We start from the raw sequence: 22,984 nt of genomic DNA, 5'->3' as shown, positions 1-22,984 counted from the left end.
GATTTGAGCCTAAGTCCGTGAGTTATTAAACCCATTGTGTAATCTGCACCCCCAAATTAATTGTGTTTAAATAGCAATCCAAACTATTGCTTAGTTCTCCTGATATAAATGATTTAATTTTTCCAACAGAATCTGCAAATATCATAGAAAAAAGTGAGCCACTCACAGTGACTTCAGGAAACCCAGCCATTTTGGAATGTACTGTAGCTGGTACGCCAGAATTAAGCGTTGCATGGTTCAAAAGTGGAAAGCAACTGGAATCAAATAGAAAATATAAAATGAGTTTTGTGAATAAGGCGGCCAGTCTAAAAATTCTGTCTGTTGAAATGAATGACAGTGCTGACTATACTTTTGAAGTCCAGAATGAGTTTGGAGCTGACAGCTGCAGTATTTCTTTGACAGTGTTAGGTCAGTAATTAATTTGTTAATAAGTCGTTGGCTTTGATTTCATAAAACATTTATTTTAAAACCAAAGCATATCACAAATTTAAAATAATTGACACATTTTAAAATTGATTTTTGTGATCTTTTTCCCCTTGTACTGGACAGAACAAATAATTGCTCCATTGTTTACGAGAAAATTAAAGGAAATGAGCAGTACTTTAGGATCTTTTGTACGAATGGAATGCAAAGTTTCTGGTTCTATTCCAATGAACATTACTTGGTATAAAGAGGACAGTGAAATATCAGCTAGTAACAAATACAAGATATTCTCTCAAGACAACATGCTGTCTTTAGAGGTCAATGAGTTAGCCATTTCTGATGGTGGAATTTACACTTGCAAAGCAGCAAATTCAGCAGGAAAGGATGAATGCAGTGCTGTCTTATGTGTAAAAGGTTTGAAAAATTGGCTTATTTTCTTTCTCATCAGTTCTCTCAGCAAATGCATATTTCCTTGCTAAAACAGTTTCTTGTTTTTGTTCACTACAATAGTGACTAAATATACCTACCAATCTTCTCTGTCTTGATAATAAAAACAGAAAGTGCTGGAAATACTCAGCATGTCTGGCAGCATCTGTGGAGAGAGAAGCAGAGTTAATGCTCACAGACCTGCAACTGTTTTTATTTCAGATTTCCAGCATCTGCAGTATTTTGCTTTTATCTCTATCTTCATGTTGTTTTCAGTTAGATTTTTGAAGGCTATGTTAGCATGTTGTCTTCAATCTTATCAATTCTTCTAGTTTAATATATATGAATTAATTAAATGATTTTTTTTCTTGTGTGATTTTAGAACCCCCAAGCTTTACAGAAAAAATAACATCGCGGGATGTTGTACTTGGTTCTACAGTACAGTTTAGGAGTGTTGTGAAGGGAAGCTCACCATTTTCTACAAAATGGCTCAAAGGGGACAGGGAGTTGATGCCTGGTGTGGCATATTCTATTTGGAATGAAGGCTCAACACATTTGCTAGAGCTGGTCTCAGCTAAAATATCTGATGCGGGTAGTTACACCTGCCAAGTCAACAATGATGTTGGTACAGTTGCCTGTTCTGCAGAATTGTTTGTTAAAGGTGTGCAATTCTTGATTTTTACTGATGTTTTATTTTATATAAAACCGTTTTCCCTCCTTTGCTACCTTGCAACTTCCTTTCTTGATGGTTGGTCAGCTGTAGTGGTAGAACTTTACACTGCTAACCATAGAGATGGGACAATTCCTGTTATCAAACATTCAAATCTGGCCAGAGGGTCAGGCTTGATATTCTTTAATAGGAAACTCTATAGTTTTGACGTTAACCATGAGGTGCAGCATCATGTCGTGGTGGTAAATTCTTTCTTGGTTCAGGAAAGAACTGGCAAAATTAACAATCCACACTGAAAGTGATTTGTAACATAAAATGACAATGATGGCAATTTTGAGGACTTTCAAAGTCTAGAATGCCCCAACCCCCACTATTGAAGAAGAACCAGTATAGTGGAGGCAACAATGAGAAATGCTCATGGCATATGAAAAAAAGAAATATTGTTTGTTTTACCATACACAGAGCTCGAATTGAGTATTAAACTATAATGTTTTTACATTTGTAAATTAGATATCTGTAAATGTGTTATAGCCAACTATATATATCTAAATGTTAGTTTAAATTGCTTTTGATCATCCTTTAAATTTATACTGAAATGTATAACATTTTGGCTTCTAGAACCTCCTAGCTTCATTAAAAAGCTAAATTCTTCAACAATGCTAAAGAAAGGAGTCTCAGCACATTTTGAGTGCATTGTAACTGGCACACCTGAAATCAAAGTTACTTGGTACAAAAGCGGTCATGAAATTATAGCCAGTGACAAATGTATGATATCATTTGATGGCTCTGTGGCAGTTCTTGAGATTATTGATGTTACTCTGGATGACAGTACATGTTACATCTGTGAAGCAAGGAATGAAGCTGGTAGTGACAGCTGCAGCACTGAGGTTGAAGTTAAAGGTCTGTAATAATGTCATTGATTCAGTAACAGAATATATCTGTCAGTTTCTTGAGCAGGACTTCTGAGCAGTTTCCGTATTTTGGTTGATTTGGACTTCTCTATTGTGATTACTTTATAGAACCTCCCAGTTTTAGAAGGAAACTTCAATCTGCTGAGGTAGTAAGAGGCAGTGGTGTCACTCTTGAATGTGAGGTGGCTGGTACAGCTCCCTTTGAAGTTATGTGGTATAAAGACAATAAACAGATTCGATCTAGTGAAAAATACAAGATGGTCACTGAGAACTGTTTAATTAGTCTTCATATTTTGAAGTTGGATGCTTCAGTTGTTGGTGACTATAAATGCAAAGTAACAAATGATGTTGGGAGCAACTCCTGCAGTTGTGGTGTCAGCTTGAAAGGTTAGTTACATTGTAATCGAAAAGCATTTTTACTTGCAATGTTAACATTTTCACAGAACAGTTCCAAAAACATTTGCCATTATCTATTGCTATTTTATAATCCTGAAAGAGGACCGAGGAAATAATTCGTATTTGTCTGCCTATTTATCTTGAACCAGAACCACCGTCATTTGTAAGGAAGATTGAAAATGTTACAACAGTTGCTGGAAATTCTGCTGCATTTCAATGCCTTGTAAAAGGCTCGCAGCCTTTATCTATAAGTTGGATGAAAGATAATAATGATATCAAAGAAGATGACAATATAGCAATTTCTTTTGAGAACAATATTGCCATCCTACGGATTACAGCTGGTGAAGCAAAACATGGTGGGAAATATATATGTCAGGCTAAAAATGATGCAGGAATTGAGAGATGTTTTGCTACGTTGAAAGTAACAGGTTGGTAGGAATCATTCAGAAAGATGATTGGCTAACATGTAAAAGGAAGTTACTGCTAACTTCAGATTCATTTATCATACTCATGTGAAAAAGTAGGCCACATTATATAATATTATACATTATTCAGCACATTATTTTTCCTTACAGAACCTGCAAAAATTGTTGAGGGAGCAAAGTCACACAGTGTAACTGTAAGAGATCCAGCAAATTTGGAATGTACTGTAGCTGGTACACCAGACCTAAAAGTTAAATGGTTTAAAGATGGAAAGGAACTTACATCCAGCAGAAATTGCAAATTGAGTTTTGAGAAAAACATAGCCAGTTTAAAGATTCTGTCGGTTGAGAAGTCAAGTGGTGGTGAATATACTTTTGAGGTCCAGAATGAATTTGGAGTCGACAGCTGCAAAGCTTCCTTGACAGTATTAGGTTAGTGTTTTAAATGTATTCAAAGATTTGGATGTGAAAAGGAATGCAGTTAAGGCATGAAATTAGACTTGGTATTTTAGTCTACTTTTAAATATTAAGCTTACAGGTTGTGCTCTATATTGTACAGATCAATTAATTGCTCCAACATTTACGAAAAAGTTAAAGGATATGGGCACTGCATTAGGGTCTCACATGTCCATGGAGTGCAAAGTATCTGGTTCTCTTCCAATGAGCTTTCATTGGTATAAAGATGGGAAGGAGATATCAGATAGTAACAAATATAAACTATCACAGCAAGATAACACTTCATCTTTGGATATGAATCAAGTAGAAATCGCAGATGGTGGAATTTATACTTGCAGAGTATCAAATGTAGCAGGAAGTGATGAATGCAGTGGCACACTAGTTGTGAAAGGTTTGAAATACTGTCTTTGTGTTTTCTACTCAATTTCTTAACGGGATAGATGTAAAATATTTTAACCTCATCAGAATTTCCTGAAAGTTTGAAATAATTCCTCTGAATTTATTTGGGAGTTATTTCGTTTATAATGCAAAAGTTGATGAATCTTTGTATGCACTCTTTACTGCAACAAATATATTTTTCTTCAATGAATTTTAGAACCACCAAGATTTATAGTAAAACCAGTATCACAAGAGGTCCCTCCCAATTCTGCAGTGCAGTTCAAGAGTGATGTGAAAGGAACACCTCCCCTGTCTTTCAAATGGTTTAAGGATGACAAGGAGATACACTCTGATGCTACATGTTGCATTACAACAGAAGGTTCATCCAGTTTTCTACAGCTGTATTCCGTAAAACATTCCAATACAGGATACTATACTTGCCACGTTAGCAATGATGTTGGCACAAATACTTGTACAGCAAAATTGTTTGTTACAGGTGTGCATTTTTTACAGTGTGTTGGTATATGTTATCAGTTTGTGTTTTACTTGTTGTTAATGTCTTTAAATTGCTGAGTATTGTCAATACATACAAATCTTCTTGTCTTTGTACTGTGTTAGCATCTCGTGTTCTTCACGACATCAACCATTCCTATCATCTTATAATCTTTAATCACATCAATTCTGTATTAGCTTCTTATACTCTTCATGATCTCAGGAATATATTATCATAAACTCTTCACTAAAGCAATTCTATTGAATACTTTTTATTATATAAAAAACAAAAAAATGATTTATATTTGTCTTTTTAAAAGAATTTGGAACATTCTCCTCGGTGATATCTATTCACTTTTCTACTTCTTCCCACATATTTCAAAATTCCAATTATTCCAAAACAGTAACATTCTTGTAACTCTGGCACTAAACGTACTCTATTTTGGTTTCCTAGAGCCCCCATCTTTCACTCAGAAGCTGGAACCATCCAAAGTACTGAAGAAGGGTGAATCAGCACATTTTGAGTGCAAAGTGACTGGCACACCTGAAATCAAAGTTTCATGGTTCAAGAATGATATTGAAATTAGTGCTGGTAACAAATACAAAATGCGTTATGATAAATCTGTAGCAGTTCTTGAAATCATTGATGCCGATTTGGAAGATAGCGGTGATTACATTTGTGAAGCTCAAAATGAAGCTGGCAGTGTCAGTTGCAATGTAGCTTTTACGGTCAAAGGTAGGTAGCTTTTTCAAATGCACATAAAAAAGTTTCTCAAAGTTATAAAGCAAGTATCTGTTCATCATGAATGCATAAATGAGACAAGTTATGATCTTTTTACAGAACCTCCTGTTTTCAGTAAAACACTTGAGGCAGTTAATGCACTAAAAGGCTCTGATATCGTTCTCCAGTGTGAATTCACTGGTACATCTCCTTTTGAGGTTACCTGGTACAAAGACAAAAGGAAAATACGAGCAAGTAAAAAGTATAAAATTACTTATGAAAATCATGTAGCAAGTCTTCATATTCTTAAAGTAGAGACTCCAGACATAGGGGAATACATGTGCACGATCAAGAATGATGTGGGAGGTGACAATTGCACTGGCACATTAAATCTGAAAGGTTGGTATATTTTCCAAATTATACATTTAAATTTTACTACAGTTACAATTTTAGGAATGCAATTCTTTAAGTTTATGTTTCACGTGTAAAGAATATTTCTTTAATTCTTCAGAGCCACCAGTATTTGTGAAGAAACTTGCAAACATTTCTTCTCTGCTTGGAGAATCTGTAACTTTACAAGGCACCATTAAAGGCTCAGAACCAATTAATGTAACATGGATCAAGGAAAAGAAAGAAGTGAAAGATGATGAGTACATGACTATTACCTATGAACAAAACATTGTTACTTTACATATTGCCAAAATAGAACCAGTTCATGCTGGAAAGTATGTTTGCCAAATCAAAAATGATGCTGGAATGCATGAGTGCCCTGCAACAATATCACTTCTGGGTCAGTAACCTGATGTCAATACATTGATATTTCTAGAATTTGGTTCATATTTCAGAATATTGCACAGTATTTCTTTAGCAATGTATATCAAGAATATTTTGTAAAGAGAAGTTTTCTTATTTTAGAACCTGCCACAATAGTGGAAAAAGCAGAATCTGTCAGTGTAACCGCAGGAGATCCAGCAACTTTGGAATGCATTGTGAGAGGCACACCAGAACTAAAAATGAAATGGTTGAAAGATGGTCAAGAGTTAGCATCTGGCAGAAAATACAAGATCAGTTTTCTAAATGAGATTGCCACCCTAAAGATTCTTTCTGCAGAGAAGGCAGACAGTGGTCAATATACTTTTGAAGTCCAGAATAATTTCGGTAGCAGCAGCTGCAAAGCATCAGTCAGCGTACTAGGTTTGGTTTATTATTTTTTCTTTTTCATGCTGTTTTCTTTAGGATTTCTTAAATACTTGTTAAAAAAATCTTTTTATAATCATGGTTTGTTGGTGTAACTTAAACAGATCGAATTATTCCACCAACATTTACAAGAAAGTTAAAGAAGGTGGATGGTATCTTGGCTTCTCCCATCCAAATGGAGTGCAAGGTGTCTGGATCACCAACTATTACTATGTCTTGGTTCAAAGATGGACAGAAGATTGTACATGGAGAAAAATATCATCTCACATTTGGAGATAATACGTGTGGTTTGAAAATGAACACTTTGGAAATGTCAGATGCTGGCAATTATACATGTAAAGCAACAAATGCTGCAGGAAGCGATGAATGCAGTGGTGTCTTGACCGTGAAAGGTCAGTTTATTTCTTCATCAAGATTCCAGTATTTTCCTTACTCTTTGTATATAAATTATGTTTATCATTTGTTGTATTCTAAATGATTTCTGTTTGGTACTCCACTGGTCTATAAGTGTGTGAATGTCACCATGTGACATGACACTGAGCCTTGCATAGTAAGGAGTGTTAGGATTCGGGGTATCAAAGTTAATTAACCTTTTAATCCCTTCACTTTCAAGTTCTGAGATGATTTGAAGAGATAACTCCCATTGGTGATGGTGACCTTTACCATTTTATTCAGTATAAGTAAGACTTGACACATGCTAATGTATGAGTAGTAGTATCAAAGTGCAACCACATTACCATTACTGCCTGGGTAGGAGCACAATCTCCACATAATTACTCCCTGATCGTACCCCAGGTACTGTTGCATCAGTCAATGTGACAAGTAATACTCCTACAATCTCTGCTCCGAGAATCTCCTCTCATACTTGCTTTACACAGCAAAGCGTATGGAGACCAAGTTAACCTAATCATTACCTCACTATTATTTGAATGGCCCAATTACAAAGACATCCAGTATTCACCTGCCCACCCAAGCCAGGTCAGACTCTGAAGAACTCTGGTTTCCCATGCTCAGATTCTGTCAGCTCATTAACATTCCAATGTGAAGCTTGACTAAGGCGAGAAAAACATGGTCATCTTGTTAATCAGCTACTTTGTCTCAATTCTACCCACATCTGGGCCTCTGAGATTCTGCTAAGTTATTAATCATTTAGCTCTCATGCAGCAGGCTGACTGTTTTCATATACTGCTAGATTTCTGCTGAAGTTTGTCTTTTTACGATTTGGTCAATAAAGGCCCAAATCACAGTTTACCATTAAGTCACCTCTCAAATGTTTTTACCCAGGTCATATTACAAGCAGGAATAAAAAAAAGAGTTCAGGGCAAGATTCAGTATAGCAAGGAAATTAAAGAAGCGTACAGCCACTCATAGTGGGCTGAATGTTACAGACCCCCCCTGATGTCGGGGGTTGTAGTGGGGGGGACCGGAAAATGCCTCTGGGAGAGGGCTGCCATGTACCCCGACACCAGGAAGGCCCAGCCCGATATTGCTGGCGGTGGCGAGGACTTGTGGTGGCCTCCCCACCGCTTGGCGATGGGACTGCTATTTAAATGTTTAAATTAATTAAAATCAATGAATTAATGACACCTACGTTCCTGCCGTCTGCCCTGATGCGATCTTCGTGCTGCTGGCCGGCACTGCCGTGCCTTCGGATCCCCATCCGGGAACTGAGGCGGAACACTGGTGGGGAGAGGGAAGGAGGTACGTTTCTCAGTACAGGCGGAGGGGGGAGTGGGGTCAAAGTAATATCATTGGTGTAGGGGATGGTGGGAAGGGTTATAGTTTAAACTTTATGTACTTTGAGGGGGGAAGGTCAGGTGGACAAGGGAAGTGTTTTGTGGGGGGGAGTGGGCAAATAATTAATTTAATTGTTATTGAGGTGCAGGGAGAGGGGAAGAATAAATTAATTAAATTTTTTAAATTAAATGTCTCTTTAAATATTTAAATGGAACGGGACGGCTCGAAGCCCTTTTAAAATGGCGTCAGCACCTGCTCACAGGCAGGTGACAGCATTGCCAGGGATGGATAGCCCGCCCCCTCCATGTCATCTTGCTGGGGGGTGGGGGTACTGCTCTGGCTATTTAAATAAGCCACTGCACATAATATGTGGCAGTTCTGCGACAGGCGGCCCCCATGGGCAGGCCACCATTCTCTTCGCCCGCCACCGATTTCGGCAGTGAGTATAAAATTCAGCCCAGTATTTAAGTTAGTTTTCATTAATTAGCAAGACTATGTAGGGATTTGCCAAGATTCTTACAGAAGGTCTCAAGGCAGTGGTCATTGACACCAATTGGCCTCCATGACCTGAGACAGATAATAGAAAAATTGCAACGAGAAGACCTGTTGTCACTTTCAAGAGACTTCAGTTTGGTTGTTGGGTCAGAACAGTAGCTGGCTCAACTACGATCATTGTCATGGTCAAATGGTCAAACTGCAGATACCCACCTTTCAGGCTTAGGCAGGTAGAATGGTCACTTAGGTGAAGTATTGGAAGGCTGCATTTACCAATGGATTATCATGAGACCCTGCCATCAGGAAAGAGGGTGGCAAAGGGGTAAAAATTTTGAAAAAACATAAAAACTGATTTTGTTTTTATTTATAACAAAATAATTCAGGTCTTTAAATTTACATTTCTGGTAAATTTATACTTAATGTTACATTATGCTTTTTTGCCTTGACCCCTTTAGAACCACCCTCATTTGTGAGCAAACCTGATCCTCAGGAAGTTTTACCTGGTTCAACTGTGAGATTTAAAAGTGTTGTTACTGGATCAGTTCCATTGAAGGTGGCATGGTTTAAAGGTAGCACCGAACTGGTAATGGGAAGGAAATGTCAAATTTCTTTCAGCGACTCAACAGCTATATTAGAGCTACTAAATGTAGAATCTTCCCAAAGTGGAGACTATATCTGCCAAGTCAGTAATGAAGCTGGCAAAGATTCTTGTACAACAAAATTGTTTGTGAAAGGTTTGTAAAGTACAGATTTAAAGAAAAAACATCTGTATAAGATAATATTTTGCTTGAGTTTCGAGGACTTTTTGAAAACTGTTTTCACATGTATCTTTCCCAGAACCAGCAGTATTCCAGAAGATGTTGAAGGATTCTAGTGTTGTACTGGGGAAGTCAGTTTGTCTAGACTGCACATACACTGGCACTCCAGAAATCAAAGTCAGCTGGAAGAAAAATGGATTAGCTTTATTCCACTCAGAAAAACATATTTTAACTACAACAGAAACATCCTGTATTTTGGAAATTCTCAACTGTATTAGAGACGATGATGCAAAATACACTTGTGAGGTAGAAAATGATGCTGGAAGGGACATTTGTCATGCTGAAGTGAAAATATTAGGTTTGTTAAACTTTTGATTTTTATCAGAATCAACATTCTCTTTCTTTCCTTTCTTTTTGATATGCATAATATGCATATTCTTTAATTGCTGATATATATTGATTATACCTTAGAACCACCAACATTTGTCCAACATTTGGAGCCTCTGGAAATAACAGTAGGGGACCCAGGATGTTTTGAATGCACACTTACTGGAACACCTGAAATTAAAGTGACTTGGTACAAAGGAGACACCAAACTGAGAGCCACCTCTAATTGCAAAATGGAGTTTGTGAACAATGTTGCAAAACTGGAACTGAAGAAAACAACAATGAGTGATTGTGGGGAATTTATATGCAAAGCTGAAAATAAAATAGGGGCCTGTTCATCAAAGGCCATGCTCACTACACAAGGTGACATTGCTTAGCAGATTACTTGATATGTGGGCTTCACAGGGTGGCATATGTCTGCATGTCATACATTTTTCTGTTGGAGCTTTTTAATTTTTTCATTGGGGCAAAAAAAAAAATTCCTGTATGATCACTGTTTTAATGAACTCATTCCTTGATTGTTTATTTTACAGAACGTAAAACTGCACCTTCCTTCACAAGAAAAATTAAGAATGTGGAAGGAACTCTTCATTCTGCAGTTACATTTGATTGTCATGTTTCTGGTTCAGCACCTATTGAAACGTCTTGGTTTAAAGATGGTGTAAAATTGACCAGTGAAGAAAACTTAATTATATCTTTCATAGGGAATGTTGCAACTCTTAAAATTCTTAACACTGAGATGGATCATGCTGGTGAATACACTTGCAAAGCTTCCAACATGGTTGGAGATGCTTCATGTAGTTCCAAACTAACACTGAAAGGTTTGTTGGGTTGAATATTTACTAATTATCTTCAGCTCTTTGTCCTAATTCTCTTTCATCCAAATTTTGTAGCATTTACATCTTATCTGCTTTTAGCTAATATTGCTAGTTGTAGTTACTTTACTGTTGATAGAATTATTTTCTATTGTAATACTTCCTTGTTATATTTTTAGAGGCTAGAGTTGCCCCTGTATTTGACAAAAAAATAGAACCAGTGGAAGTTACCACTGGGCAAAGCATAGAACTTTGTATTTTTGTTAGTTTTCATTAATTAGCAAGAAAACGCGATGCAGAGATTTGCCAGGATCATTACGAAGGTCTCAAGTCAGTATTTGGAGGCACTAATTGGCCTCTATGACCTGAGATAGAAAATGGGAAACAAAATCGACCAGACGATCTGTTATGTCTTTCAAGAAACTTCAGTTTGGGTGTTTGGTCAGGGCAGTATCAGGTTCAACTATGGGGCTGGATTTTATGCACGATGGTGGGTGAGAAATGTGGCGGCCCATGTCACCATGCCGCCACAATCATTCTCATGGCGCCCACGATAATGCGCCGGTCGGGCAGCCCCACAACAATCACATGGAGGAGATGGACTTCCGACACCGGCAATGGCGTCAGCTGCTTGTGCGCAGGTGCTGGCGCCCTTTTTAAAGGGCTGCCGGCCCTAAGAGCTAATTTACATTTTTAAACTTATACTCTGCTCCCGCCCCCACCCACTGTACAGATCAAAAATCTGCCGCCTGTTTCCCAACCCCCAATAACAGTTAAATTCAATATTTGCCTTATCCCCCCACAAAACACTTAGCTTCAACACTTGACCTTCTCCCCCCAAACAGAACAAGGTGCAGAGGTCACCCCTTCCCACCATCTACTATACCAGTACTGTAAATCTGACCCCATTCTCCTCCCACCCAGCATTAAATTCCAAAGTTTCGCCCTTCCCTACCACTGAGGCGCCTGCTTTCCATGGATGGGAAAATGAAGGCACACGAGTGCCGTCCGCTGCTCAGAAAATTGCGGCTGGACAGTAAGATTGGAGTGAATTTTATTTAAATCTATTTATGCTTAATATAAATATTCAAAGGCGGGTCCAGTTGCCCAGCGGCGTGGTGCTGCCACATAGCCACGCTGCCGCCGGGAAGATCGGGCATTGCACTCCCAGGGAGGGCGCCGTGGTGGGCTGCTGCTGGAATGATATTGCAGACCCCCCCCCCCCCCGGTCTTGGAGCCCGACGTTGGGAGCTCAGTAAAATCCTGGCCATGATCATTGCCTTGGTCATATGGTCAAATTGTTGATCCCCACCTTTCAGGCTTAAACATGAAGAATGGTCACTTGGTTGAAGAATTGGAAGGCTGCTATTATCTATGGTTTATCATGAGTCCCTGCCATCAGGAAAGAGGGTGGCAAAGGGGTAAAAATTGTAAAAAAGAGAAAACCTGTTTTTTTTTATTGATAAAAAAAATCAGATCTTTAAATTTACATTTCTGGTAAATTTATAACTTAGTGTTACATTATGCTTTTTTGCCTTGACCTCTTTAGAACCACCCTCATTTGTGAGCAAACCTGATCCTCAGGAAGTTTTACCTGGTTCAACTGTGAGATTTAAAAGCGTTGTTACTGGATCAGTTCCATTGAAAGTGGCATGGTTTAAAGGTAGCACCGAACTGGTAATGGGAAGGAAATGTCAAATTTCTTTCAGCGACTCAACAGCTATATTAGAGCTACTAAATGTAGAATCTTCCCAAAGTGGAGACTATATCTGCCAACTCAGTAATAAAGTTGGCAAAGATTCTTGTACAACAAAATTGTTTGTGAAAGGTTTGTAAAGTACAGATTTAAAGAAAGAACATCTGTGTAAGTTAATATTTTGCTTGAGTTTCTGGGGCCTTTTGAAAACTGTTTTCATATGTATCTTTCCCAGAACCAGCAGTATTCCAGAAGATGTTGAAGGATTCTAATGTTGTACTGGGGAAGTCAGTTTGTCTAGACTGCACATACACTGGCACTCCAGAAATCAAAGTCAGCTGGAAGAAAAATGGATTAGCTTTATTCCAGTCAGAAAAACATATTTTAACTACAACAGAAACATCCTGTATTTTGGAAATTCTCAACTGTAATAGAGACGATGATGCAAAATACACTTGTGAGGTAGAAAACGATGCTGGAAGGGACATTTGTCATGCTGAAGTGAAAATATTAGGTTTGTTAAACTTTTGATTTTTATCAGAATCGACATTCTCTTTCTTTCCTTTCTTTTTGATATGCATAATATGCGTATTCTTTAATTGCTGATATATATTGATTATACCTTAGAACCACCAATGTTTGTCCAACATTTGGAGCCTCTGGAAATAACAGTAGGGGACCCTGGATGTTTTGAATGCACACTTACTGGAACACCTGAAATTAAAGTGACTTGGTACAAAGGAGACACCAAACTGAGAGCCACCTCTAATTGCAAAATGGAGTTTGTGAACAATGTTGCAAAACTGGAACTGAAGAAAACAACAATGAGTGATTGTGGGGAATTTATATGCAAAGCTGAAAATAAAATAGGGGCCTGTTCATCAAAGGCCATGCTCACTACACAAGGTGACATTGCTTAGCAGATTACTTGATATGTGGGCTTCACAGGGTGGCATATGTCTGCATGTCATACATTTTTCTGTTGGAGCTTTTTAATTTTTTCATTGTGGCAAAAAAAAAATTTCCTGTATAATCACTGTTTTAATGAACTCATTCTTTTATTGTTTATTTTACAGAACGTAAAACTGCACCTTCTTTCACAAGAAAAATTAAGAATGTGGAAGGAACTCTTCATTCTGCAGTTTCATTTGATTGTCATGTTTCTGGTTCAGCACCTATTGAAACGTCTTGGTTTAAAGATGGTGTAAAATTGACCAGTGAAGAAAACTTAATTATATCTTTCATAGGGAATGTTGCAACTCTTGAAATTCTTAACACTGAGATGGATCATGCTGGTGAATACACTTGCAAAGCTTCCAACATGGTTGGAGATGCTTCATGTAGTTCCAAACTAACACTGAAAGGTTTGTTGGGTTGAATACTTACTAATTATCTTCAGCTCTTTGTCCTAATTCTCTTTCATCCAAATTTTGTAGCATTTACATCTTATCTGCTTTTAGCTAATATTGCTAGTTGTAGTTACTTTACTGTTGATAGAATTATTTTCTATTGTAATACTTCCTTGTTATATTTTTAGAGGCGAGAGTTGCCCCTGTATTTGACAAAAAAATAGAACCAGTGGAAGTTACCACTGGGCAAAGCATAGAACTTTGTATTTTTGTTAGTTTTCATTAATTAGCAAGAAAACGAGATGCAGAGATTTGCCAGGATCATTACGAAGGTCTCAAGTCAGTATTTGGAGGCACTAATTGGCTTCCATGACCTGAGATAGAAAATGGGAAACAAAATCGACCAGACGATCTGTTATGTCTTTCAGGAAACTTCAGTTTGGGTGTTTGGTCAGGGCAGTATCAGGTTCAACTATGGGGCTGGATTTTATGCACGATGGTGGGTGAGAAATGTGGCGGCCCATGTCACCATGCTGCCACAATCTTTCTCATGGCGCCCACGATAATGCGCCGGTCGGGCAGCCCCACAACAATCACATGGAGGAGGTGGACTTCCGACACCGGCAATGGCGTCAGCTGCTTGTGCGCAGGTGCTGGCGCCCTTTTAAAAGGGCTGCCGGCCCTAAGAGCTAATTTACATTTTTAAACTTATACTCTGCTCCCGCCCCCACCCACTGTACAGATCAAAAATCTGCCGCCTGTTTCCCAACCCCCAATAACAGTTAAATTCAATATTTGCCTTATCCCCCCACAAAACACTTAGCTTCAACACTTGACCTTCTCCCCCCAAACTGAACAAGGTGCAGAGGTCACCCCTTCCCACCATCTATTATACCAGTACTGTAAATCTGACCCCATTCTCCTCCCACCCAGCATTAAATTCCAAAGTTTCGCCCTTCCCTACCACTGAGGCGCCTGCTTTCCATAGATGGGAAAATGAAGGCACACGAGTGCCGTCCGCTGCTTCGAAAATTGCGGCTGGGCAGTAAGATTGGAGTGAATTTTATTTAAATCTATTTATGCTTAATATAAATATTCAAAGGCGGGTCCAGTTTCCCAGCGGCGTGGTGCTGCCACATAGCCACACTGCCGCCGGGAAGATCGGGCATTACACTCCCAGGGAGGGCGCCGTGGTGGGCTGCTGCTGGAATGAGATTGCAGACCCTCCCCTGGTCTTGGAGCCTGACGTTGGGAGCTCAGTAAAATCCTGGCCATGATCATTGCCTTGGTCATATGGTCAAATTGTTGATCCCCACCTTTCAGGCTTAAACATGAAGAATGGTCACTTGGTTGAAGAATTGGAAGGCTGCTATTATCTTTGGTTTATCATGAGTCCCTGCCATCAGGAAAGAGGGTGGCAAAGGGGTAAAAATTGTAAAAAAGAGAAAACCTGTTTTTTTTTATTGATAAAAAAAATCAGATCTTTAAATTTACATTTCTGGTAAATTTATAACTTAGCGTTATATTATGCTTTTTTGCCTTGACCTCTTTAGAACCACCCTCATTTGTGAGCAAACCTGATCCTCAGGAAGTTTTACCTGGTTCAACTGTGAGATTTAAAAGCGTTGTTACTGGATCAGTTCCATTGAAGGTGGCATGGTTTAAAGGTAGCACCGAACTGGTAATGGGAAGGAAATGTCAAATTTCTTTCAGCGACTCAACAGCTATATTAGAGCTACTAAATGTAGAATCTTCCCAAAGTGGAGACTATATCTGCCAAGTCAGTAATAAAGCTGGCAAAGATTCTTGTACAACAAAATTGTTTGTGAAAGGTTTGTAAAGTACAGATTTAAAGAAAGAACATCTGTGTAAGTTAATATTTTGCTTGAGTTTCTGGGGCCTTTTGAAAACTGTTTCCATATGTATCTTTCCCAGAACCAGCAGTATTCCAGAAGATGTTGAAGGATTCTAGTGTTGTACTGGGGAAGTCAGTTTGTCTAGACTGCACATACACTGGCACTCCAGAAATCAAAGTCAGCTGGAAGAAAAATGGATTAGCTATATTCCAGTCAGAAAAATATATTTTAACTACGACTGAAACATCCTGTACTTTGGAGATTCTGAACTGTATTGGAGACGATGATGCAAAATACACTTGTGAGGTAGAAAATGATGCTGGAAGGGACATTTGTCATGCTGAAGTGAAAATATTAGGTTTGTTAAACTTTTGATTTTTATCAGAATCAACATTCTCTTTGCTTTCTTTTTGATATGCATAATATGCGTATTCTTTAATTGCTGATATATATTGATTATACCTTAGAACCACCAACATTTGTCCAACATTTGGAGCCTCTGGAAATAACAGTAGGGGACCCTGGATGTTTTGAATGCACACTTACTGGAACACCTGAAATTAAAGTGACTTGGTACAAAGGAGACACCAAACTGAGAGCCACCTCTAATTGCAAAATGGAGTTTGTGAACAATGTTGCAAAACTGGAACTGAAGAAAACAACAATGAGTGATTGTGGGGAATTTATATGCAAAGCTGAAAATAAAATAGGGGCCTGTTCATCAAAGGCCATGCTCACTATACAAGGTGACATTGCTTAGCAGATTACTTGATATCTGGGCTTCACAGGGTGGCATATGTCTGCATGTCATACATTTTTCTGTTGGAGCTTTTTAATTTTTTCATTGTGGCAAAAAAAATAATTTCCTGTATAATCACTGTTTTAATGAACTCATTCTTTAATTGTTTATTTTACAGAACGTAAAACTGCACCTTCCTTCACAAGAAAAATTAAGAATGTGGAAGGAACTCTTCATTCTGCAGTTACATTTGATTGTCATGTTTCTGGTTCAGCACCTATTGAAACGTCTTGGTTTAAAGACGGTGTAAAATTGACCAGTGAAGAAAACTTAATTATATCTTTCATAGGGAATGTTGCAACTCTTAAAATTCTTAACACTGAGATGGATCATGCTGGTGAATACACTTGCAAAGCTTCCAACATGGTTGGAGATGCTTCGTGCAGTTCCACACTAACTCTGAAAGGTTTGTTGGGTTAAATATTTACAACTTATCTTCAGCTCTTTGTGTTTATTCTCTTTTATACAAATTTTGTAGCATTTACGCTTTATTATTTGCTTTTAACTAATATTGCTAGTTGTAATTACTGTTGATAGAATTATTTCCTATTGTAATACTTCCTTGTTATATTTTTAGAGGCTAGAGTTGCCCCTGTATTTGACAAAAAAATAGAACCAGTGGAAGTTACCACTGGGCAAAGCATAGAACTTTGTATTTTCGTTAGTTTTCATTAATTAGCAAGAAAACGCGATGTAGGGATTTGCCAGGATCATTACAGAAGGTCTCAAGTCAGTGATTGGAGGCACTAATTGGCCTCCATGACCTGAGATAGAAAATGGGAAACAGAATCGACCAGAAGATCTGTTGTGTCTTTCAAGAAACTTCAGTTTGGGTGTTTGGTCAGGGCAGTATCAGGTTCAACTATGGGGCTGGATTTTATGCAGGACGGCGGGTGAAACAAATGGTGGTCCATGCCGCCATGCCACCGCGATCTTCCTCATGGTGGCCCACGATAATGCACTGGTCGGGCTGACCCCCCCCCCCCCACCGTGGAGGAGGCGGACTGTCCGGCAATGGCGTCAGCTGCTTGTGTGCAGACGCTGGTGCCGTTTTTCAAGGGCAGCCAGCCCTACCAGCTAATTTACATTTTTAAACTGTTACTTCACCCCCCCCCCCCATTGTACTGATCAAAAATCTGTTTCTCACCCCCCCCAACAACAATTAAATTCAATATTTGCCTTATCCCCGCACAAAACACTTAGCTTCAACACTTGACCTTCTCCGCCCAAACTGAACAAAGTGCCGAGGTCACCCCTTCCCACCATCCCTACACTACTACAGTAAATCTGACCCCATTTCCCTCCCACCCCACCCAGCATTAAAATGCAAAGTCTCCCCTTCCCTACCACTGTGGCGCCTGGTTTCCATGGACGGGAAAATGAAGGCACATAAGTGCCAGTCGCTGCTCAGAAGATCGCGGCTGGGCAGTAAGATTGGTGTGAATTTTATTTAAATCTATTCATGTGCTTAATTTAAATATTCAAAGCTGGGTCCTGTCGCCCAGCGGCATGGTACTGCAACATAGCCTCGCTGCCACTGGAAAATTGAGCCCGGCACACCCAGCGTCGGGCTCCGTGGCAGGCTGCTGCCAGAATGAAATTGCGACCCCCGCCCGCCACGGAGCCCAACTTTGGGAGATCAGTAAAATCCCAGCCATGATCATTGTCATGGTCATATGGTCAAATTGTTGATCCTCACCTTTCAGGCTTAAGCATGAAGCATGGTCACTTAGGAGAAGTATTGGAAGGCTGCTATTAGCTATGGATAATCATGTGTCCCTGCCATCAGGAAAGAGAGTGGCAAAGGGGTAAAAATTGTGAAAAAAAGAGAAAACCTAGTTTTGTTTCAGTTTATAACAAAAAAGTTCAGGTCTTTAAAATTAAATTTCCTGTAAATTTATAACTTAATGTTACATTATGCTTTTTTGCCTTGATCCCTTTAGAACCACCCTCATTTGTGAGCAAACCTGATCCTCAGGAAGTTTTACCTGGTTCAACTGTGAGATTTAAAAGCGTTGTTACTGGATCAGTTCCATTGAAGGTGGCATGGTTTAAAGGTAGCACCGAACTGGTAATGGGAAGGAAATGTCAAATTTCTTTCAGCGACTCAACAGCTATATTAGAGCTACTAAGTGTAGAATCTTCCCAAAGTGGAGACTATATCTGCCAAGTCAGTAATAAAGCTGGCAAAGATTCTTGTACAACAAAATTGTTTGTGAAAGGTTTGTAAAGTACAGATTTAAAGAAAAAACATCTGTATAAGATAATATTTTGCTTGAGTTGAGGACTTTTTGAAAACTGTTTTCACATGTATCTTTCCCAGAACCAGCAGTATTCCAGAAGATGTTGAAGGATTCTAGTGTTGTACTGGGGAAGTCAGTTTGTCTAGACTGCACATACACTGGCACTCCAGAAATCAAAGTCAGCTGGAAGAAAAATGGATTAGCTTTATTCCACTCAGAAAAACATATTTTAACTACAACAGAAACATCCTGTATTTTGGAAATTCTCAACTGTAATAGAGACGATGATGCAAAATACACTTGTGAGGTAGAAAATGATGCTGGAAGGGACATTTGTCATGCTGAAGTGAAAATATTAGGTTTGTTAAACTTTTGATTTTTATCAGAATCAACATTCTCTTTCTTTGCTTTTTTTTTGATATGCATAATATGCGTATTCTTTAATTGCTGATATATATTGATTATACCTTAGAACCACCAACGTTTGTCCAACATTTGGAGCCTCTGGAAATAACAGTAGGGGACCCTGGATGTTTTGAATGCACACTTACTGGAACACCTGAAATTAAAGTGACTTGGTACAAAGGAGACACCAAACTGAGAGCCACCTCTAATTGCAAAATGGAGTTTGTGAACAATGTTGCAATACTGGAACTGAAGAAAACAACAATGAGTGATTGTGGGGAATTTATATGCAAAGCTGAAAATAAAATAGGGGCCTGTTCATCAAAGGCCATGCTCACTATACAAGGTGACATTGCTTAGCAGATTACTTGATATGTGGGCTTCACAGGGTGGCATATGTCTGCATGTCATACATTTTTCTGTTGGAACTTTTTAATTTTTTCATTGGGGCAAAAAAAAATTTCCTGTATGATCACTGTTTTAATGAACTCATTCCTTGATTGTTTATTTTACAGAACGTAAAACTGCACCTTCTTTCACAAGAAAAATTAAGAATGTGGAAGGAACTCTTCATTCTGCAGTTACATTTGATTGTCATGTTTCTGGTTCAGCACCTATTGAAACGTCTTGGTTTAAAGACGGTGTAAAATTGACCAGTGAAGAAAACTTAATTATATCTTTCATAGGGAATGTTGCAACTCTTAAAATTCTTAACACTGAGATGGATCATGCTGGTGAATACACTTGCAAAGCTTCCAACATGGTTGGAGATGCTTCATGTAGTTCCAAACTAACTCTGAAAGGTTTGTTGGGTTAAATATTTACAACTTATCTTCAGCTCTTTGTCCTAATTCTCTTTCATCCAAATTTTGTAGCGTTTACACTTTATTATTTGCTTTCAACTATCATTGCCAGTTGTAATTACTTTACTGTTGATAGAATTATATTCTATTGTAATACTTGTTATATTTTTAGAGGCTAGAGTTGCCCCTGTATTTGACAAAAAAATAGAACCAGTGGAAGTTACCACTGGGCAAAGCATAGAACTTAGTATTGTCGTTAGTTTTCATTAATTAGCAAGAAAACGCGATGCAGAGATTTGCCAGGATCATTACAGAAGGTCTCAAGTCAGTATTTGGAGGCACTAATTGGCCTCCATGACCTGAGATAGAAAATGGGAAACAAAATCGACCAGACGATCTGTTATGTCTTTCAAGAAACTTCAGTTTGGGTGTTTGGTCAGGACAGTATCAGGTTCAACTATGGGGCTGGATTTTATGCACGACGGCAGTGGGTGAAACAAATGGTGGTCCATGCCGCCATGCCGCTGCGATCTTACTTGCGTCGGCCCATGATAATGTGCCAGTTGGGCTGCCCCCTGCCAATCATCTGCAGGGGGCAGATTCTCCATCGCTGGCAATGGCGCAGCTGGTTGTGCGCAGGTGCTGGCGCCATTTTTTAAGGGCTGGCAGCCCTGCCAGCTAATTTGTAAAGTTATACCCCCCCTCCACTGTACCGATCAAAGATCTGACGCCTGTTTCCGACCTCCCCCAAATATCAATTAAATTCAATATTTGCCCTATCCCATCACAAAACACTTAGCTTCAAAACTTGACCATTCCCCCCCGCCGCCAAACTGAACAAAGTGCAGACGTCACCCCTTCCCAACATCCCCTACACTAGTACTGAAAATCTAACCACCCTCACATCCTAACATTAAAATCAAAAGATCCTCCCTTTCCCACCACTGTGGAGCCTGCTTTCCCTGGACGGGAAAATGAAGGCACGTGAATGCCGGCAGCCGCTCAGATGATCGTGACCGGGAGGTAAGATTGGAGTGAATTTTATTTAAGTCTATTCATGTACATAATTTAAATATTCAAAGTCAGATCCCGTCGCACAGCAGAGTGGATGCTGCCACGGAAACTTGCTGTCGCCGGGAGGATTGGGCCCGGCACTCCCAGTGACGGGCTCCGTGGTGGGCTGCTGCCAGAATGATACTGCGGCCCCCACCTGCCACGGAGCCTGACGTTTGGAGCTCAGTACAATCCCGGCCATAATCATTGTCTTGGTCAAATGGTCAAACTGCAGATACCCACCTTTCAGGCTTAGGCAGGTAGAATGGTCACTTAGGTGAAGTATTGGAAGGCGGCTATTACCTATGGATTATCATGAGACCCTGCCATCAGGAAAGAGGGTGGCAAAGGGGTAAAAATTGTGAAAAAAGAGAAAACCTGGTTTTGTTTTAATTTACAACAAAATAATTCAGGTCTTTAAATTTACATTTCCAGTAAATTTATACTTAATGTTATATTATGCTTTTTTGCCTTGACCCCTTTAGAACCACCCTCATTTGTGAGCAAACCTGATCCTCAGGAAGTTTTACCTGGTTCAACTGTGAGATTTAAAAGCGTTGTTACTGGATCAGTTCCATTGAAAGTGGCATGGTTTAAAGGTAGCACCGAACTGGTAATGGGAAGGAAATGTCAAATTTCTTTCAGCGCCTCAACAGCTATATTAGAGCTACTAAACGCAGATCCTTCCCAAAGCGGAGACTATATCTGCCAAGTCAGTAATGAAGCTGGCAAAGATTCTTGTACAACAAAATTGTTTGTGAAAGGTTTGTAAAGTACAGATTTAAAGAAAGAACATCTGTGTAAGTTAATATTTTGCTTGAGTTTCTAGGACCTTTTGAAAACTCTTTTCATATGTATCTTTCCCAGAACCAGCAGTATTCCAGAAGACGTTGAAGGATTCTAGTGTTGTACTGGGGAAGTCAGTTTGTCTAGACTGCACATACACTGGCACTCCAGAAATCAAAGTCAGCTGGAAGAAAAATGGATTAGCTTTATTCCAGTCAGAAAAATATATTTTAACTACGACTGAAACATCCTGTACTTTGGAAATTCTCAACTGTATTAGAGACGATGATGCAAAATACACTTGTGAGGTAGAAAATGATGCTGGAATGGACATTTGTCATGCTGAAGTGAAAATATTAGGTTTGTTAAACTTTTGATTTTTATCAGAATCAACATTCTCTTTCTTTCCTTTCTTTTTGATATGCATAATATGCGTATTCTTTAATTGCTGATATATATTGATTATACCTTAGAACCACCAATGTTTGTCCAACATTTGGAGCCTCTGGAAATAACAGTAGGGGACCCTGGATGTTTTGAATGCACACTTACTGGAACACCTGAAATTAAAGTGACTTGGTACAAAGGAGACACCAAACTGAGAGCCACCTCTAATTGCAAAATGGAGTTTGTGAACAATGTTGCAAAACTGGAACTGAAGAAAACAACAATGAGTGATTGTGGGGAATTTATATGCAAAGCTGAAAATAAAATAGGGGCCTGTTCATCAAAGGCCATGCTCACTACACAAGGTGACATTGCTTAGCAGATTACTTGATATGTGGGCTTCACAGGGTGGCATATGTCTGCATGTCATACATTTTTTGTTGGAGCTTTTTAATTTTGGTTAAAAAAAATTTCCTGTATGATCACTGTTTTAATGAACTCATTCCTTGATTGTTTATTTTACAGAACGTAAAACTGCACCTTCTTTCACAAGAAAAATTAAGAATGTGGAAGAAACTCTTCATTCTGCAGTTACATTTGATTGTCATGTTTCTGGTTCAGCACCTATTGAAACGTCTTGGTTTAAAGATGGTGTAAAATTGACCAGTGAAGAAAACTTAATTATATCTTTCATAGGGAATGTTGCAACTCTTGAAATTCTTAACACTGAGATGGATCATGCTGGTGAATACACTTGCAAAGCTTCCAACATGGTTGGAGATGCTTCATGTAGTTCCAAACTAACACTGAAAGGTTTGTTGGGTTAGATATTTACTGATTATCTTTGGCTATTTGTCTTTATTCTCTCACCCTAATTTTGTATTATTTACACCTTGATATCTGCTTCTTTTAGCTATCATTGC

At 38.8% G+C, this 22,984-nt stretch overlaps 1 protein-coding gene across 1 annotated transcript in view; it reads left to right on the top strand.

Moving 5' to 3' along the window:
• LOC137372387 (titin-like) overlaps positions 1–22,984 on the top strand; it is a 425,393-nt gene that overhangs the window by 139,249 nt on the left and 263,160 nt on the right. The window contains exons 77-93 of the mRNA XM_068036276.1: positions 130–408; positions 550–837; positions 1,232–1,510; positions 2,138–2,419; positions 2,539–2,817; positions 2,976–3,254; positions 3,402–3,680; positions 3,808–4,095; positions 5,029–5,310; positions 5,416–5,694; positions 5,807–6,085; positions 6,211–6,489; positions 6,597–6,884; positions 9,180–9,458; positions 18,708–18,986; positions 19,100–19,378; positions 22,587–22,874. Of these exons, the coding sequence (XP_067892377.1) occupies positions 130–408; positions 550–837; positions 1,232–1,510; positions 2,138–2,419; positions 2,539–2,817; positions 2,976–3,254; positions 3,402–3,680; positions 3,808–4,095; positions 5,029–5,310; positions 5,416–5,694; positions 5,807–6,085; positions 6,211–6,489; positions 6,597–6,884; positions 9,180–9,458; positions 18,708–18,986; positions 19,100–19,378; positions 22,587–22,874 (4,785 nt within the window). The remainder of the gene's footprint in view (positions 1–129; positions 409–549; positions 838–1,231; positions 1,511–2,137; positions 2,420–2,538; positions 2,818–2,975; positions 3,255–3,401; positions 3,681–3,807; positions 4,096–5,028; positions 5,311–5,415; positions 5,695–5,806; positions 6,086–6,210; positions 6,490–6,596; positions 6,885–9,179; positions 9,459–18,707; positions 18,987–19,099; positions 19,379–22,586; positions 22,875–22,984) is intronic.

The sequence above is a fragment of the Heterodontus francisci genome, chromosome 7, assembly GCF_036365525.1.
Source record: "Heterodontus francisci isolate sHetFra1 chromosome 7, sHetFra1.hap1, whole genome shotgun sequence".
Taxonomy (NCBI): Eukaryota; Metazoa; Chordata; class Chondrichthyes; order Heterodontiformes; family Heterodontidae; genus Heterodontus; species Heterodontus francisci.
Note: the sequence above shows the minus strand (reverse complement) of the source record. Positions and strands in the feature narration are given on the sequence as shown.